Genomic DNA, 21543 nt, shown 5'->3' on the forward strand with positions numbered 1-21543 from the left:
TTTCTTTTCTTTTATTGGCTCTAAGTTTGTTTTTCTCTCGTTTAGCTTTCCTCAATTTGTATTTTGTATACGATCTTTCCATCCATCCTGCAACTCGATCTTCAACAACGTTGGGTTTAAGTATGGCACCTTTATCTAAACTTTCGTGCAATAGTTTCTGTAAATATCGTTTTCGTCTCATTTTCGGATGGTTATAAGCGATAAAGCTTTCGATGTCTTTACCGAATGCTTCGATAGGTTTTCCTCCATACCGTCCAAATACTGTTCTATTTTCCTCGACGTTTCTTCTCCGCATTTTCATGCATTTTTGGAGCACTTTCTGTCTTACTAATGCGCGTCGTACAAACATTTTTGATTTCTCAAAATTATGCTCAATTTCTGAGTGTGCGTGATCAAGATATTCCGCGTACACATCATATTTATTCTTGACAACGTCATTTATAACAATAAGGAATTTTCTTCTCTTGTTTTCAAGTTTATGGCATGCTCCAACTCGTCCCGTATCCATTTTACTTGTTGCTCGCTGTCTAATTCATTTTGAAACCAACCTAATTCTCCAGTATTCTAGAAGTTGCCTTTAATCGTTGTTTTCAAAACAAGTTCCTGTAAGAAAAAGAAGTAAATTTGATAATGTTTATCTTTTAAATGCTGGGTGTAAGCGGCTAAGTGGTGACGGTCTTTGGCTTAAACCCAGTTGCTGCTCGCTGCGCTGTTGGCTCGAATTACGTCAGAGACTTTCTATTATTTGAATTTATTTCATGTGAGAAAATTCATTCCTGAAATAATGTATGAAGGGGTCACTAAAGCTAGAAAGTTGCCATAATAACCTTCACAATATGCCCCCAACTACACCCCCATCCACAAAAAAAGGTTTTAAACCAGACATTATAAGGTTGTCAGTGAATCAGTGAAATGATAGTTTGATAGTTTTATCATTTTAATGATATTTGCACGTTTGTTCCGCACATTTGTTTAATACATTTATCCATATCCTTTATTATGTACAATTTGATGTTAAGAGGTAAATAATTTATATGCCATCAAAATCCACGGTGTCTTACGTACTGAAACCTACAATATGTAGTTAGGTCTTTTGTCTCGATGTTAGAATATCCTTAGAAAATGGTGCTGTATCGTACTCCAAGCTTTCACTTATTTTTAATAGTTAAAGATTTAAGACTCCGCAGTAATTAGAGAGAAAATATAACAATTATGTTAGCTTGATAAGAAAACTAAAACATTACAGGAGAGAAATCACGTCAATTTGTACTAACTTCCTTCCATTAATTAAACAAATTGAATTATTTGTACGCGTAAATTGTCTTGTTGACAGGTACATTGAATTTACATTGTCACAAATACAAGCTTCAGCACATTAAAGAAATCTTTAATTTTATTACAGTACTTTTCAATAAATGAAAAAACACAATTTTTGGATTATATCATTTCTATGAGAAAACTTATTTGACTTAATTTCGCAAAATAAATATATTAAAATTTACCAATAACATATAAAATTCCATAATTTATTTTTACAACTTAATTTAAAAATGCTCTTTCCATAAATTATCCATACAACTGAACACTTATTCAGCATAGATAATAAGTAATAATAATACATTAAATATCTATTTTAGAAACGTTAGGCAGTTCAAAAGCTATCAAATTACGTTATATTCAATTTAGTTTTGACACGGTCAGAGCTTTAAGAATGAAATATTTAATTACGTGTTTACGTTCTATTCTGTACTGAATCAATTACGGTTATTACTCTTCGTAAAATGATAGATCGGTCCTTTATTGCCCCCGCGCTGATAAATCTCTCCTCTTTGAAAATATGTGTTATTAATGAGAAAACTTGTTTAACATATTTCTTAATTTTATGATACGGTAAAACCAGTGTTAATTTTATGATACGGTAAAACCAGTGTTAATTTTATGATACGGTAAAACCAGTGTTAATTTTATGATACGGTAAAATCAGTGTTAATTTTATGATACGGTAAACCAGTGTTACTTTTATAATACGGTAAAACCAGTGTTAATTTTATGATACGGTAAACCAGTGTTACTTTAATGATACGGTAAAACCAGTGTTAATTTTATGATACGGTAAAACCAGTGTTAATTTTATGATACAGTAAAACCAGTGTTAATTTTATGATACAGTAAAACCAGTGTTAATTTTATGTTACGGTAAACCAGTGTTAAATTTATGATACGGTAAACCAGTGTTAATTTTATGATACGGTAAAACCAGTGTTAATTTTATGATACGGTAAACCAGTGTTAATTTTATGATACGGTAAACCAGTGTTAATTTTATGATACGGTAAACCAGTGTTAATTTTATGATACGGTAAACCAGTGTTAATTTTATGATACGGTAAACCAGTGTTAATTTTATGATACGGTAAACCAGTGTTAATTTTATGATACGGTAAACCAGTGTTAATTTTATGATACGGTAAAACCAGTGTTAATTTTATGATACGGTAAACCAGTGTTAATTTTATGATACGGTAAAACCAGTGTTAATTTTATGATACGGTAAATCAGTGTTAATTTTATGATACGGTACACCAGTGTTAATTTTATGATACGGTAAACTCAGTGTTATTTTTTTGATACGGTAAACTCTGTGTAATTTTATGATACGGTAAACCAGTGTAAATTTTATGATACAGTAAACTCAGTGTTAATTTTATGATACGGTAAACCAGTGTTAATTTTATGATACGGTAAACTCAGTGTTAATTTTATGATACGGTAAAACCAGTGTTAATTTTATGATACAAACCAGTGTTAATTTTATGATACGGTAAATTCAGTGTTAATTTTATGATACGGTAAACTCAGTGTTAATTTTATGATACGGTTAAACCAGTGTTAATTTTATGATACAAAACAGTGTTAATTTTATGATACGGTAAATTCAGTGTTAATTTTATGATACGGTTAACCAGTGTTAATTTTATGATACGGTAAACCAGTGTTAATTTTATGATACGGTAAACCAGTGTTAATTTTATGATACGGTAAATCAGTGTTAATTTTATGATACGGTAAACCAGTGTTAATTTAATGATACGGTAAACCAGTGTTAATTTTATGATACGGTAAAACCAGTGTTAATTTTATGATTCGGTAAATCAGTGTTAATTTTATGATACGGTAAATCAGTGTTAATTTTATGATACGGTAAATCAGTGTTAATTTTATGATACGGTAAAACCAGTGTTAATTTTATGATAAGGTAGACCAGTGTTAAAGACCACCTCTAAATTTGAATATTCGTTTTGATCATTTATAATGCACAAAAACCTTTTTTAAAAGACCAACTGTGCGAATATACTGTTTATCTTATTGTCCAATTATTGTTCAATAAACTTTTGGAAAGACGTACTGTCAAACTTGTCGAAAATGTGAAATATATGAAAATGGAAAATATGAAATTGTCCCTCCTATATGGTCATAAGCACAATATAAGGCTTTGACCATATTTTTGCACTTTGGAATCTGTTGTTGAATATTAAAGGAACACCAATAGCCTAAAAGCAAAAATTTTAATTTCTAGCAAAAATCAACTTGTACCATTAAAACAGAAATAGATGCAAAAGATAATTAAAGAATATATACATTATTCATTTGAAAATCGTATATTTTAGCTTTTTTACCCCGTCATGAAAAAATACGCAGTTGAGTCCCTTTAAAGAATTTTTGGGACCTATTCAAACTGCAATTAAATTGTGACATGTTTTATCATACTCTTACATTGATATAAAATGTATTCATTAAATAATGACGTGAGAAATATTATTTTAAGAGTGATATTAATCACTTTTAATTCCTCTTCTAAAATAAAATTTAGTTTTAGCTTTAGTTTTATCCTACATTTTAAGAGGGGTAATACGATAAGATTATCCAACCTAAAAGACATGCTACCAACTAAGTCGCGTCCTATAATACAAAGCGTCCCATTGAAAATGTTTTGCTCTTTATAATACAGAAGCTTATTACGCTCGGAAAGTGACGCAGATTTCATGACGTTATTTACGAGAGCAATATAGTGCCTTAAATTCATTTATTCATGAAAAAAGTCGTTGGTGCTCACTGCTCAATTCGTTGACTTAAGAAAGATAACTCATGCGGCTTGTTTTAAACTTTCTTCTTGTAGTTACGTGGAATCTCCCAGCGGCAAACTGATTCACTGATATATAAAACCTTTATCCCATCAGCTTCTGGAGATTGGTCTTTGTTATTTCTTCTTGATATTTTTCAACTCCTTTTCAATAGTGTTTCATTGTTTAAATATCATTTGTTTTACTCTTTTATCATCATAATCATTATCATCATTTATTTATTTGTTGAGTTGTTCATTTATTTATTCATTCATTCATTCATTTAATTTAATTCATTTATATAGAAATTTATTTATTTATTAATTTATTTATTTATAAAAATTAAAATTAATTAATTAATTAATCATTTTTATTTATTTATTTATTTATTTATTTATTTATTTATTTATTTATTTATTTATTTTCTAATTACTTAATAATTCGCTTAACAATTTTAACATCGTAAATACTACAGAAATACCCAAAGACAACCGCTTTATCAAAACCTAAATAGTATGAACGCCAATAAAGAAGCACGAACAAATACAATATTTATTGTTATGAACTTTGATCCATTATTTTTGTATTCAGCCATTTTATCAGTTTATCAAGTACCTTAAATGACACACCCGACGTAACGTTATACACACTTGTAATGTAATGCTATTTTAAACGGGTAACAATAAGATTACATTGAATTTTAAAATCGTATTATAAAACGTTGAATTTGATTTCTTTATCACCTGTTGAATATTTATTTTTAACTTGTAGCTTTAAGTCACTATTGTGTAACTGATTTATATAATAGAAATAAATAATTAAAAACTGTAGTTTGAATTCGCCGTAGCTTTCGATCGTTCCGCCTTCTTCATCGTCATTTATTATACATACAAATATATTCAGAGTGACGTAAATTATAAGATTTATTTTCAACGATTGGTATGAAAATAAATATTTCGTGATTTGCAGTAGCAACGAGTGAAATATAATAATTTTCATAGCATGAATTTTCTGTTTATAATATACATTTTCCTCTTTTGTTTTCTTTTTTTCATTCTTTTCTTTTTTTGACACCACAGTTTGAAAGATTTTCCCTTAAATTTTGTATATTTGCTGAATTTAGCAGAAAGTAGTCCGTCAAATCACCAGTGAAAATACGGAAAATATATTTCGCTGCAGTGAAAATACGAAAAATATGCTTCATTGCAGTGAAAATATGGGAAATGAAAATACGCATTTCGTTTTATCAATAGTTCTCAATATTTCATTTATAAGTATTAAGTAATAAGAGAAACTGTTCGCGAATAGTATGGATCCTGATCAGACTGCGCGGATGCGCAGGCTGGTCTGGATCCATGCTGGTCGCAAACACATTATGTTGGTTTTGTCATGACGCGGCTCATTTGATAAATAGCTATATATACATATACATATATCTCCAGACGATTATAGTAATACTTTACTTCTAGATACATAGACTCATTATTTTGAATATCTTACATCTCCAATTTATACATAAAACTTTAGGATATTCAACACATTGTTTGTGTGGTAAGATCGTATCCAGGAGAAACTGAAGTGACATCACGTTTGACCTCCCTAAATTAACAATGAAGGTCGGGGTTCACAATATTGTATGTCATAAAATATTAAATGGTCGCCATAGGGAAAGCATATAGGCCAATTATAATAACAAAGTTATTTATTATTATTTTTATGTAATTGATATTTCTAATTATTATCAAAGTATACTTGTTAAGAAAGTTTGAAACTGATATTGACCACTCTTGAAAATCTTGTCTGCAGCTATATAGGACAGAAATAAGTTTTACCCGTGCATTTCAGTTCATAAAGAATATGTATTGCAGTTCCATGCAAACTTTGTATTGCAGTTCATACAAAATTTGTATTGCAGTTTCATACAAAATTTGTATTGTATTTCATGCGTTGTTTTATGCATTTTCGCAATACATTTCTGTTGATGAAAAACTTTGAACACATGTATGTCACTTTATACATTTCGTACATAACTTATATAAAAAAGAAAGTTAATTGACATTTTAATAGAACGTCTTCCTGCGCATGCTTATACAAAGTGTATTAACCCGTATATTTTATTATGTCGTTAACTTAAAGATATTACTATGCTTTTCAAATTATTTAATTTTTAAAAACAACGTATATATTTATGTCGTTAACTCAATCTTTTATGTAAACAAAAAAACCATGTTTGAATTCATTTAAGAGCTAGAAATGATTATTTTTTGAATCTAAACTCTCATGCTTTGTCTTACGATATAAAAAAAGTGCTCATTCAAAATACTGCATTATTTTTTAAAATAAAGACCATTTTCACTGACAACGGCAATAGCCGACATGCATGCTTTACTTAAAAACATAGATTATTATTAGTTGTTTTAAAATTAAAAAAAAGAATTTTAAGATTTGGAATTCACGACTTCTATGATTAGAGGGTATTCTTTATCATAAAACATTCAGCATTAGAAAGGTATCAAAAACAAAACAGACAACACAAATACAATACTGTTTATTCTTTGTTTAAGGCCCAGAATGCCTCAGAAATGATTTTTATTTTTGTCTCATTCTTGTTTCTTTTATAGTTTCCAAAAAAGTTACTCATCGATCAAATTCTTGAATAACATTTTACTTCCGTTGGTCATTGGCAAGTAGTACAATTATAGCGATAAAGTATTCTGTATGGAAGTCAAAATACTACTTTTTTCAATTTGTTACTTTTATAACAAAACATTTCACTACTTTCTACAGAAAACAAGCATCTAAAATGCTCTAAAACCATTCTTTTAACGTTATAAAATTCATGCTTGATTTTCCTATGGAAATAAATATTATAGGAAGCACTATGTTCGAAACGCTAAAGAGGCGTTTGCAAAGCAAATCAAATCTTATGAAATATATACATGTAATGTATAAAATAATAATTAAAATTATATATTTAAATATATATTATAACATAATTTTAGTGAAATGGTAAAGAAGGAAAAAGAAAATGTACAGACCTTATATAAAGTTCACTCCTGAATAATTCCTTATTTTTTGAAGACGTGTATCATATTGTCGCAATTTGACAACTTCTTTACGGTAATCCAATATACTAACAATAAAAAATGTTTTATTTTTTACCTTATAGATTTGTCATTATATATTGATATGAATCTATAGCGATTTGAATGTAAGAATATGGTCGCTTTGTGTAGACTATAGTTCGGTTGATAAATGGCCTGTAATAATGTACTACGGATTAGAATTTGCGATTTATCTCTAAACTACATTATCTCATATTGCGAAGATTTACGGAAAAGATTATCAATTTTTGAATCAATTTTTCGTTTAGATGTGTGAAATGGTTATTTATGGCCAACAAAATTTAACGTTACGCTACAACAAAGAGGGGTTGACAAAGGTATTGTACGCTGTAATTAAAATTGATCAGTTTAAATCAAGCTTGATAAAGCCCATTTTGTACTGTTTAATCTACCTTCAATAGGGTATCGACGATTAGAACAAACGTGCCGGACTATTTTCTTTACAAAAATCCCTACACGAGGATGGCGATCAAGACTTTAAAGCGATTCTTAAAAATATACGTCTTAAGATACCTGCTGATTCATTGTTGAAAAAAAGAAATGACCACATACTGAGATAGAAAATGTACGGATTATTTCATACCATCAAATATCCATCATTTATACTTTAGACAGAAAGGCTTTATAATATTATTTGACATTATCATTTTTTATTGTATGCATTAAATTTCATCTGACAGTTGTTATTAAAATGATCTACAGTTTAATCTTCTATTTCGTTATATGTGTAAGAGAAATTCTACTTCAAGTGCCTCAGAATCGTTTGCACCTAACCGGTTCGAACCTCCATAGTTTCATATGATTAAATTACATGTACTAGGATTTTTAAAAAACAACTTAAGTCCAACGAAACCAATGGGGTGACCGCTCGAACCTAAAATAATAAATGGAGATGCAGAAATGTCTCTTATCTAGTAAATCTTGAGAGTCCCCACTGTCTTAACATCGCCAAGAAAATGCTATTAAACTATATTAAAAAAATTTTGCCTGTCATTCAACATTTTATCACACATCAGACTGATGCACGGTGTTTGCGGGATTAAATTTCTTGTAATCTTAAAGGCACATTCTGTTTTAGTAATTAATAGATTTTATTTCTTTTTGAAAAATCAAGCATGTAATTAGTAATGTTTTAATAATGGATTTATAGCATATTAGATGCCTACCCTCGGAAGTTAGTATTGCTAATTGTGAAATTGTTTTTTCTAAAATGTCGTAAAATGTAAACAAAATGGTATTTTGACTTTCATACAAACTAATTATAAATATTATAACTGTACTTAAAAACGAATAAATCAAAAGGCGCTTAAGAAATCTTAGCTTTATTCTATTTGGACATTATCATCATCATCATCATCATCATCATCCTCATCATCATCATCATCATCATCATCATCATCATCAACAACAACAACAACAACAACAACAGCAGCAGCATCATCATCATCATCATCCTTTACTTCAAAAATAGAAATAATAGCATTTTTAGCGCTTGGTGGGCCTTTAAAAGTAAAAAAAGAATCTCTTAAGTTTTGGATAGTTTCACGAATTAAAGATGTAAGCAGGGATATTCTTTAATCATTTAAGATATCATTCACAGCTTTAACCGGTTCATGAATCGGGGTATCAAAATAAATAAACATCGGGACAATATGTTAAATCTTTTTTCTTACTTTTTTGTTGATTTAAGTATGATACCCCGCAGAGACTAACGATTTCATCAATTACAAAATCGTTGAAACTCGCTACCAAATATTTGCATATAAATCGTACATATCTTGGCACGGGCCGTGTTACTCCTCTACAAAGAACGTGACATATGAAAATTGTTATTTGATATTGATAACGTATAAAACTTACATTTCAAGTTAAGGTATTAAGTGTAAATCTCTAAGTTTAAAAAAGTAAGATAAATGTTGATAAATCTAATCCTGTGTATTTGTAGTGTGCAACCAAACCCAAAACAGATTATTAAGAAACAACGTACACAAATTTGAGCTCATAAATTAACATTATAAACCAATTTGATTTTGTCGTCGCGCGCTTTCAACCATCGTCGGATTGTACATGTAAGAAAGCTATCCAGCTAGCTTACGGAACGTCGGGGGTTTTGCTCAGGTGTCCGTTTGTGCCTAAAATAATGTACAGAGAGGACCTGAGGTTTTCCTCCACAAGTAAACCTTGAAAGTTGCCATATGACATTTACTGTGTTGGTGCAACGTAAAACAAAACCATGAAAAATGTTGTTGATGACACAGCAGCATCATTTGTAAACAAAGATTTCGGTTGCTGTTGAGAGATATTGTTCTACTTATAATTATTAAAATTATTGTGAAGTCTTTCTTTGGGAAAAAACAAATGATAGTGTTACTGTATAGAGGTGATTGTTCTACGGAGGGTCGCTTTCCAGGGGTTGTATTGTTTTATTTATACCTACATTTATATCTATATAGTGAATTATAAGTGAACCTTTTAAGGTGTATTCATCTTGGGTCTAGATTTGAAATGCAAACATTTTATGGTCAATTACTGCTGAAAAAGATTCAATTATTAATAACAATGAAAATAACAATCATCATAATAATAATCGAACAAATAATACTGGTAGAAAAAAGGGCAACATTTTTTTTTCGAAAAGTCCTCTTTTTAAACAACAGTACGAATCGCATGTTTGAGGACAAAAATACTTAGAGGTTATGTTATAATTCAATATTCATATGAATATAGCAATATAGGCCTAATAGGCTATAAGCGATGTTTTAACGAGCTATAGTCATTGTATATATAGTAGTATATAGTATATTTTGCAAGCATTTTCAGAAAGGCCCAAACACCGACCCATTCCCCAACAACATCCAAGATTTTCGACAAGACTTGTTAAGCTTTCTAGAGCACATGCTCAAGTCACGTGTCTAAATTTAAACAGTTTTCGAAACCGTTAGAGTGTCTGATGTACTTCAGCTAAGTCCATGATACCAGGTCAATATACATTGGTCCTATATTCATACAATCCCGAATCTCCATGGTATATGTTACAGTTTTGTAACCCTTAGCCTGTCACAATGTTTATAGTCTTATTCAGCTTCCCTTTTAGGAACTACCTATTACCATATTGGGGATGGCAAGATGATCCTGGTCAGTCTTCACGGATGTGTAGGCTGGCCTGGGGGGGGGGGCTCGATACTGGTGGCAAAGGTTGATCAATTTCAGTTCCAGCACGGTAATGGTTAATAAAAACTTATATGAGCCGCGTCACGACAAAACCAACATAGTGGGATCTGATCAGGATGCTTACCAACTCTATTACAAGTGGAGAAACTGACGGCGAACATCATGGATCCATGCTGGTCGCAAACGCACTATGTTGGTTTTGTCGTGACGCGGCTCATATAATATTGCCTTCGAAAGCGGTGTCCTATAACATTGCACGGTTTATGCCAAGTTACAAACATTTTATATGATAACAAAGACATCGGCACTTACATTAGAACGTAACAAAGTTCCGGCACTAAGTCTTGGCAAAGGTTTAGCATTTTCACGGCTGGCGGCGACTGAATTTATTCAACCATGCGACCAGTGTAAAGTAAGATCATCCGGCACGTGTATTTTAGCGTGCTATATGTAACGCAAATTAATAAGTGCTCGTGTTCTCTTTTTCTTTTCTTTCTTTCCTTTGTATATTAGTTACTTGTTTATTATTTTTAAGCGTTATACAGACATTGAAACCTTGACGTTCAACTTTTTTCTTTAGAAAAATAAAACCTTTTGCGTAAATAATTAGAATCAAAATACTAAAGGCAGTATTTTTTTACATATTTTACATTAAATCGAGGTTATGCTACTTATATAATTATATTTTGATTTACAATCATGGTTCATGGCAGATAAAGTATTGAAACCTACTTAGTATCGGTAAATATTTTAAGTATACCCGTTAACTTATTTGATATTTTGAAGGACAAAATAGAAATATTTAGATTTAGGAAAGCGTGTATTTTGTTTGGATATTTAGCCGTCATTTTTTTTTTCATAAACGCGGATGTAATTTTGTCACTTTTGTATTTTAAACGCCACGTTGCTTTCAATATTATTGACATAATAAATGTGTTCACCTCTTGCCATTACATTAATGAAATGTAGACTCAAATTACCTTAGTTGACAATTTGCTGTTCTTATTTTTGACAGTATTCTTCAAACATTTGAGCTGTGTCATGTAACCAATATACCAACATAATTGGTTTGCGACCAGCATGGATCCAGACCAGCCTGCGCATCCGCGCAGTCTGATCAGAATCCATGCTGTTCGCTATCAGTTTCTCTTCTTGTTATAGGGTGCGCAGGCTGGTCTGGATCAATGCTGGTCGCAAGTCCATTATGTTGGTTTTGTCGTGACGCGGCTCAAATTTTATTCTGTTTTGACAAGAGAATGTATTTTTCAATTTAATTCCTTATTCATATTAAAAATCACTTTGTTTCGAAAACATGTTATCTATGTCTCTGGTTTTAATTACTTTTTATTTAACCTCCTATGTTCCTGTTGATGTGCTTTTTGCCGTTTTTGTAATGTTAAAATTCGTGATATTGTTATTCTGTAAAACTGAATCGTAAATTCAAGTCTTTTTCATGACAATTACAAAAGTATTTTCTTTCTATTTTGATCCATGATTTCATGATTTTTCAAATTTTTCAATTTATTCTTTCATCTCTTTAGTGCGTTTTCATTTTCCTTTTTAGATGTAATTCGTTAAGTCAGCTAAAGCTTTTAACTATTGATCATTTATCATGGTAAGAGACGCCTGCGATAAATAAGATTGTTTGTCGTCTGCTTTAGTGTTGAGACATCTCAGGTGCCTCCTTGACTTCATGCACGTGCCATTAGTTTAACTCTTACTTTTTATTGTATTTTTATCGAAATGTTTCATATACGAATGAGAAAGCTTATTATTTTACTCAGATTAAGAGCAAAGTAAATTATTTCACCATTTTACTTTTAGTTTACATACTTTTTAAGACAATTGTTTTTGTTACACAACCATTGAGATATTTGATAAATGCCAAAGAGAATTTCACCACTTTCAGACATGGCTAGGTATAGATGTACCAAAAAATAAAGATGACTATTAACTGTTGATATGTAATTGTACCACGGAATTATGATGCGACAGTATATTACCCTGTAGGTAAGGTCCAAAAATCGGACTTGGTCCCAATAAGCATCAATCTTTACTACAATTGAACCGCGATACTTATGTTTAATTAAAATGTTATTGCTTTTTTTGTTGTTGTTGCTTTTCGTTGTTGTTGTTTTTTGGGGTTTTTTCTCTCGCAGTGTTATGCTTGTTCTTTAGTGTCAGGGTGGTAAAAAAGCTTACTTTTTGATCATAGAAAAGATACATAGTGAATACTAGAATGGGCTGTTAACTTGACTTAAATTTTAATTTTATTTATGTTTTCATAGGCTTTTGTTATGAATTTGGGTGAGCATGGCCTTCCCCTTTTTGGGAGGGTGGGTGGTCGGTTGGGGGTGTGGTCTTCCACTTCATTTCAATGAAGCTGGTGAATATCGCTGTTTAATTTTCAAATGGCTTACACATTATATGTACATTCGATATAAAATCAGACTATTTGTTTGCTTTTTAACGAAGAAATATTTGGGAAATAAATTATTATGGGACAGACAATTTGTTTCAAAGATACAGCATTAAAAATGTTTTATGCCATTGTCGTTTTGTTAATGTTTGTTTTGAAATGAAATCGAATTATCTTTTACAAATGATTTTAAGATTTCGACAAAGGGAAGTAACTTTAGTACACTGCATCTTTGAAACAAAATATCGAAATTTCAAAACTTTTCAAATATTGAAGTTATTTCCCTTTGCACAGTGTTGGTTTCTTTGATGGTGTTTAAAAAATGCACTGTGGGCCAGGTAATAACTTCAATACATCAGTTTGGATTTATTTATGCTAAGATATTTTCAATCAGGAATGACTAACATCTTGTACAAATTTAAACATTTATTTATCCGCGGAATCCGGTCTATTTCTCACAATACAATAAACGATAAACATGGGCATGATCTTTCATCATTTAAAATATGATTCAAGAATCATGAATAACAGTATAAGTGGATACCTTCCTAATTATACCACAACAAATAGCATAATTGGATATGTATAAATACGAATTACCGCCCTTTTTCTTCACTTTAGAAGGCACATTAGGGGAGTTTGCGAAAGGTAGTATCCAGTAAGAAATATCAAAAGTCGGAAGTCACTTTGCTTTCTTTATTCCTGTTTTATCTCAAAAAATTCAAAGTTTGATATCACGTGACTCGCGCATGCGCCCTAGAAAGCTTAACAAGTCCAGTTCGAAATAGGGCAATTGAAGAAATAAAGCAAAGTGTTTCCATCACGATAAAATAAATTTTAAAAATAAATAACTTCAAATACGAATGAATAATAAAAACAGAATGTTGCGAATTTAAATAAAGTTTTAATTTTTTGCTCGGCACTGTCCTGTTTGTCAAATTTATTAAAGTGTCTATTTTGTCGAATGGCTTAGAAGCATTTCCTGTGGACAATGGATGGGCCGGATTCATCGTATTCCTGTTTGGAGATCCACATCTGTTGGAAGGTGGAGAGGGAAGCAAGGATGGAGCCACCGATCCAGACGGAGTATTTCCTCTCTGGTGGAGCAATGATTTTGATCTTCATGGTTGATGGAGCAAGGGCGGTAATTTCCTTCTGCATTCTGTCGGCAATACCTGGGAACATGGTGGTGCCACCAGACAAGACGGTGTTGGCGTAGAGATCCTTACGGATGTCGACGTCACACTTCATGATGCTGTTGTATGTGGTTTCATGGATACCAGCAGATTCCATACCCAAGAAGGATGGCTGGAAAAGGGATTCTGGGCAACGGAATCTCTCGTTACCGATGGTGATGACCTGTCCGTCGGGAAGCTCGTAGCTCTTCTCGAGGGAGGATGAAGAAGCGGCGGTGGCCATTTCCTGCTCGAAGTCAAGAGCAACATAGCAAAGCTTCTCCTTGATATCTCTGACAATTTCACGTTCAGCGGTGGTTGTGAATGAGTAACCACGTTCAGTGAGGATCTTCATCAAGTAATCAGTAAGATCTCTACCAGCCAAGTCAAGACGGAGGATGGCGTGGGGAAGAGCGTAACCTGAAATACAGCAAAGATAACAAAAACATGAGAAACACGTGCAGAAAAAAAGTTGTGTGTCAATCAACATTTGTAACGTATTGTAACGCTTAATAGTATGTTTTTACTGACTTAAAGGCTTTGAAATTATTATCTCCCGCTTAGAGTACTGGTAGAACATGAAAGTACATGTCTGTATATAACTCTAATTTAGATAATCTTATTGAACGTGTGTTAATAATGCTTTTTTGATATCTAAAGCAAAAACTTATTTTGCATAACAGTACACTCAAGTTTGAAATTTACCTAATCATTTTTAAGTTTAAAGCATTAAGCTATTGGATGAGAATTACTATTCGAATGGTAACAGTGGGTTATAACTTCATATGTAAAAAATATGCGCTCATTTTATTTGAATTATATCATTTGTACAACATTGTAAAGTTATTTAAGTTAAATATTTCGTAAATACACACCTTCGTAGATTGGGACGGTGTGGGTGACACCATCTCCGGAGTCGAGTACGATACCGGTGGTACGACCGGAAGCATACAGTGAGAGCACGGCCTGGATGGCGACGTACATGGCTGGTGCGTTGAAGGTCTCAAACATGATCTGGGTCATCTTTTCCCTGTTGGCTTTGGGGTTGAGTGGGGCCTCAGTGAGCAAGACTGGGTGCTCTTCTGGGGCTACACGGAGTTCATTGTAGAATGTGTGATGCCAGATCTTCTCCATATCGTCCCAGTTGGTGACGATACCGTGCTCAATTGGGTATTTCAAGGTAAGGATACCTCTCTTGCTCTGGGCTTCATCTCCTACATAGCTGTCCTTCTGACCCATACCAACCATCACACCCTGTACAGAAGAAAGAGGAGAACTTGAATAAACAGTCCCCGATAGAGGAGGAAAAAATGTAACAAATAACGCCCATAACACCCCGTAACTGTATTAAATTTTCTCTCAAATTGTTGAAAATCTTTAACGGACGATTTATAAAACATTAATGTACGTATTTTAAACCGAATGCAATAGGAATCAAACTACTGATTTATACATGTGAGATATCTGATTTTGCGAAATACGTCTAAAAATCGTGTAGGAAATCTTTTGGAGGAAATTGTACGTATAAAATCGTGGAGGAAATCATTTCATTTCGTTTACGCATCTAAATCATAAATTCGTTAGAAAACTTTTATGAATCATCATCCTCATTTCATTAACGTTCTCTACAGATATTCCTTAAACTTGGTTAATTTAAATTAACTTGTTGTATGGTAAATGTGCGGTGTGAATGTTTAATGTTTTTTGTTGCAAAAAAAAATGCCCGGAAATAAATCTAATATACAAACTAATTTCCCAAATACAGAGGAGAAGCTCCTTTCTGAATATGTAATGTGTCAGAGGCATGTATATTTGTTTTCATTCCATATCTAGTAATTGGTCAAAAATGCCTATGAGAAATATTTTTTTAATTCTAAAATGTATTCTTTCTGTTTGATTATTAAATTCTTGTATCGATATACGTAAAGATATTTTCAAATCAATTTCATTTTTCATGAAAAACAAAACTGTATATTTAATATGAGCTATTGGTTCAAATCGGTACACTATAACAGAGCCTTTAATGATATTCAAACAATGAAAAATATTTCGAGAAACAATGTATATCATATATCATATTTTATTCCAGGTTATATCTTATTTCAGAAAATATTTCCTAATTTGATATAAAAGTCATGGAGTTGTTAGTTTTGAATTGCTTTGTAACGACCCCCACGTGTTCCTCATAATAATTTTTATCTCAAGTGTAAATTCCCAGACGCTCAATTTTGTAACTTTATGCCAATCTATTTTTATCTAAAGATCGCGCGCAGGAATATGTGTAGCGCAGCAAACATTCCGACCTAATTTTGTGTTGCCAAGTTTACATTTCATTCATACAGCAGGCAATCAGCGAAATCTCTATTCTTGCTGATAAGCCAAGCCTACTTGGAGAGTTTACACACGTGAGTCATACCGAGTGGGGCGCGTACCATTGCCTTTTTTGGAAATCCAATATGGCGTCGTCATGTGATTTACTACGAGAAACAAAATGGCGGTCAGTTACCGGCGTGTTCAAATGATCAAATACTGCTACTAAGCATTTATTCGGCTCAAGCTTTTTTGGTAACGATAAAAATAATGAGATTAATCCTTTTAATTACAACCTCATACAAAACAAACTGAATCATTTCCGCCTAAATTATATATTAATAAGAATCCATTTTTTGATAAACCACGTGCTGCGCTTTTCTCACAATCATATTCTATTAATTTCCTTTTTTTTCGGTATGATTTGATTTCTTTGTTTTAAAAACACTTATTTCCCTCTTTGTAACTAAATGATTTATTTTTAGAGCTGAACACAGATATTTTCTGACGAATTTTGTTAAATAATTGCTATAATGACAATAAACAAATCTATCTATAATTTTGCGATATTATTCAATATTCAAACTAGTTTAAACATCATTAGAACAAATGTACAAAAACGATATCATAATGAATTATAAAATATGGGAATCTCGACAATTGTAATGAATATCTCGGCGAAATAAAGCTATTCTGTTAATACAGCGAACTTTAGCTAACATATAATATTATTTTGTTACATCTCAATCTATATAATCTAGCATTTATACAAATATATACAAAGATTGCTGGGCATTTAGCTGACAGGCAAGTTCCTTTTCAGCATCAATTCTTTTAATTCCCTGTTACTCAAATACAATAACAAAGTTCCCTAAATATTTCATGTAAGGTTCGAGTCTCAAACTATCCCCACCGGAAGTCCTCAAAATCAAAGTACAATAAGAAAGCTTTGAGCATTATCCCTTATAATATTTCTAACATCATATAAATTTTATAATGCTAAGGCATTAAATCATTTATGTTCAAGAAACACTTCTATTAAAACTCCACATACCTGATGTCTTGGGCGGCCGACGATGGAAGGGAAGACGGCTCTTGGGGCATCGTCTCCGGCGAATCCGGCTTTGCACATACCGGAGCCATTGTCTACAACAAGAGCGGCAACTTCGTCGTCACACATATTTGTTTATTAGTTATTAATCCGTAAGGATGTGAGAAGGTACAGGCTGTTTACTGCTCAACGTTTGCAGAAATACTGACGAAAGAGCAACGGTTCAGATCGTTTATATTAGCGTGTGATCTCAATTCTAAGAAAATTTGCCTCTCTCTATGAACGATGCCCATATTTGGGAGACCTTACTATCAGTATTAGGCGTAAGGAACCAGATGTAGGCCACCCGCCTCGTTCTGGCAGATGCCAGCCTCGTTTTCAAATACACACACACGCTAGAGTGCACACACGTGGTGTTATCCCGCTGTTGTCTATGATACGCCTGTTTTGGATTGCAAATGTGTACATGCTTTTCGAAATCTTTCAACAAAAACGTTGCTATGGAAATAATTTAGGAAGTGTTTAATGTATTTGTCATTTTGTTTACACAGGTTTTGTGATATTTTAACAAGATTAAAGAAAAAGAGAAAGTACAAATAATTAATATGAGAATACATGTTTAAATTGTAACAGCAATTACAGAACAAAAATGCTTTATAATGTGTGATAATAAATTACAGAAATATCTGCCATTTTAGTTATTTTCGCTAAATGAACTTTTGTACACGTGAGGATGAATGTGGGGGACTTACAGAAAATATAATATTTTTTATAATAACATTAAACCAAATGTACACCAGTGAAGTCCTATTATATATAATATTTAGCCATATATATTCTAATTATATATTGAACAGTTGACTTTTTTTATCAAATAAAGGAAAACTTTATAAATACAATTTGTAGATTTCATTTATTATATAATTTACGTAAAATAATAAAGAGAAATATAATATTTTGGCCGGTTTCAAATAATGTACAATGTATCTTTACGTTGTACTAGTGTTAAACATAGAAATATGCTGTATCTGTACAACATGAAATATATGTAGAAATGCCTGGCGTGTTTGTTTCCATTCATATTTAATGACTTATAGTACACACTTACTCATATAGTACATTCTATGTCAATGGTTCACTTCTTAAAGGCCCATTATGCCCCATAAATGTTTTTAATTTCATTTCTCAAAAGTTTTTTATTTATTTTTTGTGACCTGCCTTATATAGTGTACAGAATTCTACTCATGGTTAACTTATGGTAGACTAAACATTTTTTTACGGTGTGTGTACGCTTATATTGTACTATTTGTTATAACAAATACAATAGAATGTATTTATTTACACATAGGCTAGCAAAGAAGGAGGCTTGAAATGTTTCAAATATCATTAATACAGTGACAAAACTTTCGTACTTGACATCTAGTTTATCTGGCGGTGAATAAATTATATATTATATGAATAAATATAAATAAATAGTCAATAACTACAAACATTTAGTACGTAAGATAGTAAAAAAGTAGGAATGTACGTTATTAAAGTGGCATATGTATGACAAATTACAAATAACGATTATAAATAATTTAACATAACACCCAGCCCAATGAATGTATAAGTCACTTTAAACATATATACATTATAATTTAATGATAGTTCACATGAAATTATTATTTGTACTACACAAAGCATCAATATTAATTATATTATAAGTGGCCGTGTATGATATAAAAAGAATGTACACCAATATTAACTGAATTACACAAATTAAAAATTGACTTGAAAAATAGACGAGTCTGAAATTACTTCTAGTTGTTTTTTTTAATTTTCATTTCAATGTATGATTATTTTGAAACTATGATTTGACATATAAAAGTAATCACTTCTATAATGCAAATCATAAGTATCTATACACCGGAATACTATGGGAGAATTGCAAACATTTAACATTCTGGCCCTATGATACTGTTTGTATTGCAATCTTCACGACATAGAAGATGAATATCATTTCATCTTTTTTTCTTGTTATACTGATATAATAAAAAATATAAAGATACTATTACACCAGACCTAGTATGTTTAAATTCACTGATATGCTGAAAGTATACTTTAAAATTTATCATTGTATGTAAAAGATGCGATGTCTCATAGAATTCTCTAAGATATAGTAGCTACAATTTAATATATTAATAAATTCATCCTCTATATTGATTTGACATGGTTAGATCTGATCTTGTGATTTATGTTAGTATGTATTGTAAAATTGTTTTTTTATGTAAAATTGTACAAGTCAAAAATATTGTAAATGTATCTGTTCTGTTCAGTTCTGTTCTCACACGTTTGATACAAAAAAGAGAGAAACTTCCAGATGTACAAATTTATATCTCTATATATTATATCGTGTAAAACTATACAGTTCATATTATAAATATTATTTTCATTTTACTAAAGTGTAAACGTGTATATAAATGAGCATTTATAAAATAATCAAACTTTTATATAGATCTAACAGAAGAAAATATACGTTCATAATTGTATATAAAATTTACCGTCTGCTAAAAGTTATAATGTAATTTCATGAATAAGCAAAACGATAGACTTATCAATGCGCATACTTTTTTTCCTGTATCTTTGTACGGGACGTGAGTTTTAGCTTTGAAAAAAAAGTTTTTATAAGGGTGCAGGATGAACAGCCTAAATGTTTACATTTCATTTTAATGTTGAAAACATGTGTTCTAAAAGTAATCATCACCAAGGATAAAATTTCTGTTAGAGTAAATACACTCTTCTTGTGATACATATTGTAAACTATGGCGAAATTCCGATTGTAGAACAATTTCCCCCTAGGACATTTGTCCGCTGATATTTTCTGTATCTTCTCAAACCATATCTGGCCACAATTACTTCCGTAACGCTAACATATGTGTAACAATGCATATACTCTAGGACGCATATGTTCTAAGTGAAATATCTGATGTGATAAACAGATCTGTGAGTGATATAATCAGTGCATATTATTTGATAAAAATCAATAATCGATAAAAATCAATAATTTGTATCTAATTTAGGTCATAAGGATTCTGATATTTATCAAAATCATGAAAAACGTCAGCACGTGAAAATCATGAGGCTGCAGACGATAAAATTCACGTGGAGAGCATGTAGAGATCTCTCCAGGTATTATCGTCTGCGTTTGTGTTTTTTATCGTCTGCCTAATAATGACAATCAGTGTGCTTCCTCTAACAATTAACACCTATTCTAAGAAACGGCTGATGTTGCAATAGGTAATATGCTGAGAATTATGAAATGTGCAAAGTCTGCATGAAAAAAATGACATTCATTCCAGTTTTCCTTCATTTAACAATTTTCAAAGGTCAGAAAGTTATAATAAACGCGTCATCATTTATTTCACGGTAAAGGCATATTTCCAATTGACTAGTGTTAAAATTGGTCTGACATTGGCATATTTTAGTCGTAAACCTAGACAATAAAGTTTTTGTGCGAAATATGTTTAAATCTGTAGATTTTTACGTAAAACAGAACATCATTTTACTAATTTCTGCAAAATGCCACAAAACATGTAGTTCATTCACATGTGTGCATAAATATGAAGCAATCATTATTTTCGTAATGTTCTTGTTTGTTGAAAGTAAAGTTACAGAGAGTTTGAGTTACAAAGTAAAGATAGTTTTAATATCTGAAATTGATATTTAGTAATTTTAACTGAAACATGTAAAAACTAGAGTGTTACACTGTTTCGCGATTTAAATGATGACATATTGTTTTCGAAATGGCCAACCTATGATCTCCGTCTTGACAATTAAATCTGATATTGATTGAATATGTTGTTGTTACCTTATGTCATACATAAAAAAAATACCTACATGTTACAGCTTATGACACTTTTTTGTACCGTAAGTTCATTTTTTTGCTTGTATCAAAGCGTTAACAGTACCGTGAATAAAGAGGAACCCAGTAGCGAAGTATCTCAAGTAATTCAAGCAGTAATTGTTTATAATCAACTTTTTAAATGAATTTCATTATGATAAAATTGCATTCTTTTCATAATTTTTTGGTCGATTCTCGAAAGATTTCATAAACATAAAGTGGACATGTGTCTATGTTATTGTAAGTAAAAAGAATAAAACGTTTTTGAATAAATATTATGCTGCTATT

The 21543-nt window shown here is 31.3% G+C and overlaps 2 protein-coding genes across 2 annotated transcripts; both read right to left on the reverse strand.

Annotated features, from left to right (window-relative positions):
• Nucleotides 1–30: 30 nt before the first annotated feature.
• On the reverse strand, nt 31–7535 carry LOC132744406 (uncharacterized; the record flags this gene model as incomplete). The annotated part of the gene is given in 2 exon segments (XM_060733115.1): nt 31–603; nt 7284–7535. A coding segment is annotated over 1 exon segment (478 nt), but the record flags the coding sequence as incomplete, so codon positions are not given.
• Nucleotides 7536–13518: 5983 nt separating this feature from the next.
• LOC132744407 (actin, adductor muscle) lies at nt 13519–17589 on the reverse strand. Its single transcript, XM_060733116.1, has 3 exons — nt 17376–17589; nt 14887–15265; nt 13519–14431 (listed from the first exon to the last, which is right to left on the reverse strand). Exons 1-3 carry the CDS (start codon nt 17499–17501, stop codon nt 13806–13808), a joined length of 1131 nt encoding a protein of 376 aa, XP_060589099.1. The 5' UTR covers nt 17502–17589; the 3' UTR covers nt 13519–13805.
• Between the last annotated feature and the right edge of the window lie 3954 nt (nt 17590–21543).

This window comes from Ruditapes philippinarum, unplaced genomic scaffold (genome assembly GCF_026571515.1).
Source record: "Ruditapes philippinarum isolate M1 unplaced genomic scaffold, ASM2657151v2 ctg5362_1_1_1_1, whole genome shotgun sequence".
Taxonomy (NCBI): Eukaryota; Metazoa; Mollusca; class Bivalvia; order Venerida; family Veneridae; genus Ruditapes; species Ruditapes philippinarum.

Bases quoted from the DNA above. Each gene is read 5' to 3' on its own strand.
- LOC132744407 (XM_060733116.1), bottom strand. From the start codon at position 17,501: ATGTGTGACGACGAAGTTGCCGCTCTTGTTGTAGACAATGGCTCCGGT. The intron at 15,266-17,375 runs GTATGTGGAGTT...TCTTCTGTACAG, and splicing joins TCGGCCGCCCAAGACATCAG to GGTGTGATGGTTGGTATGGG. The intron at 14,432-14,886 runs GTGTGTATTTAC...GCTGTATTTCAG, and splicing joins CACCGTCCCAATCTACGAAG to GTTACGCTCTTCCCCACGCC.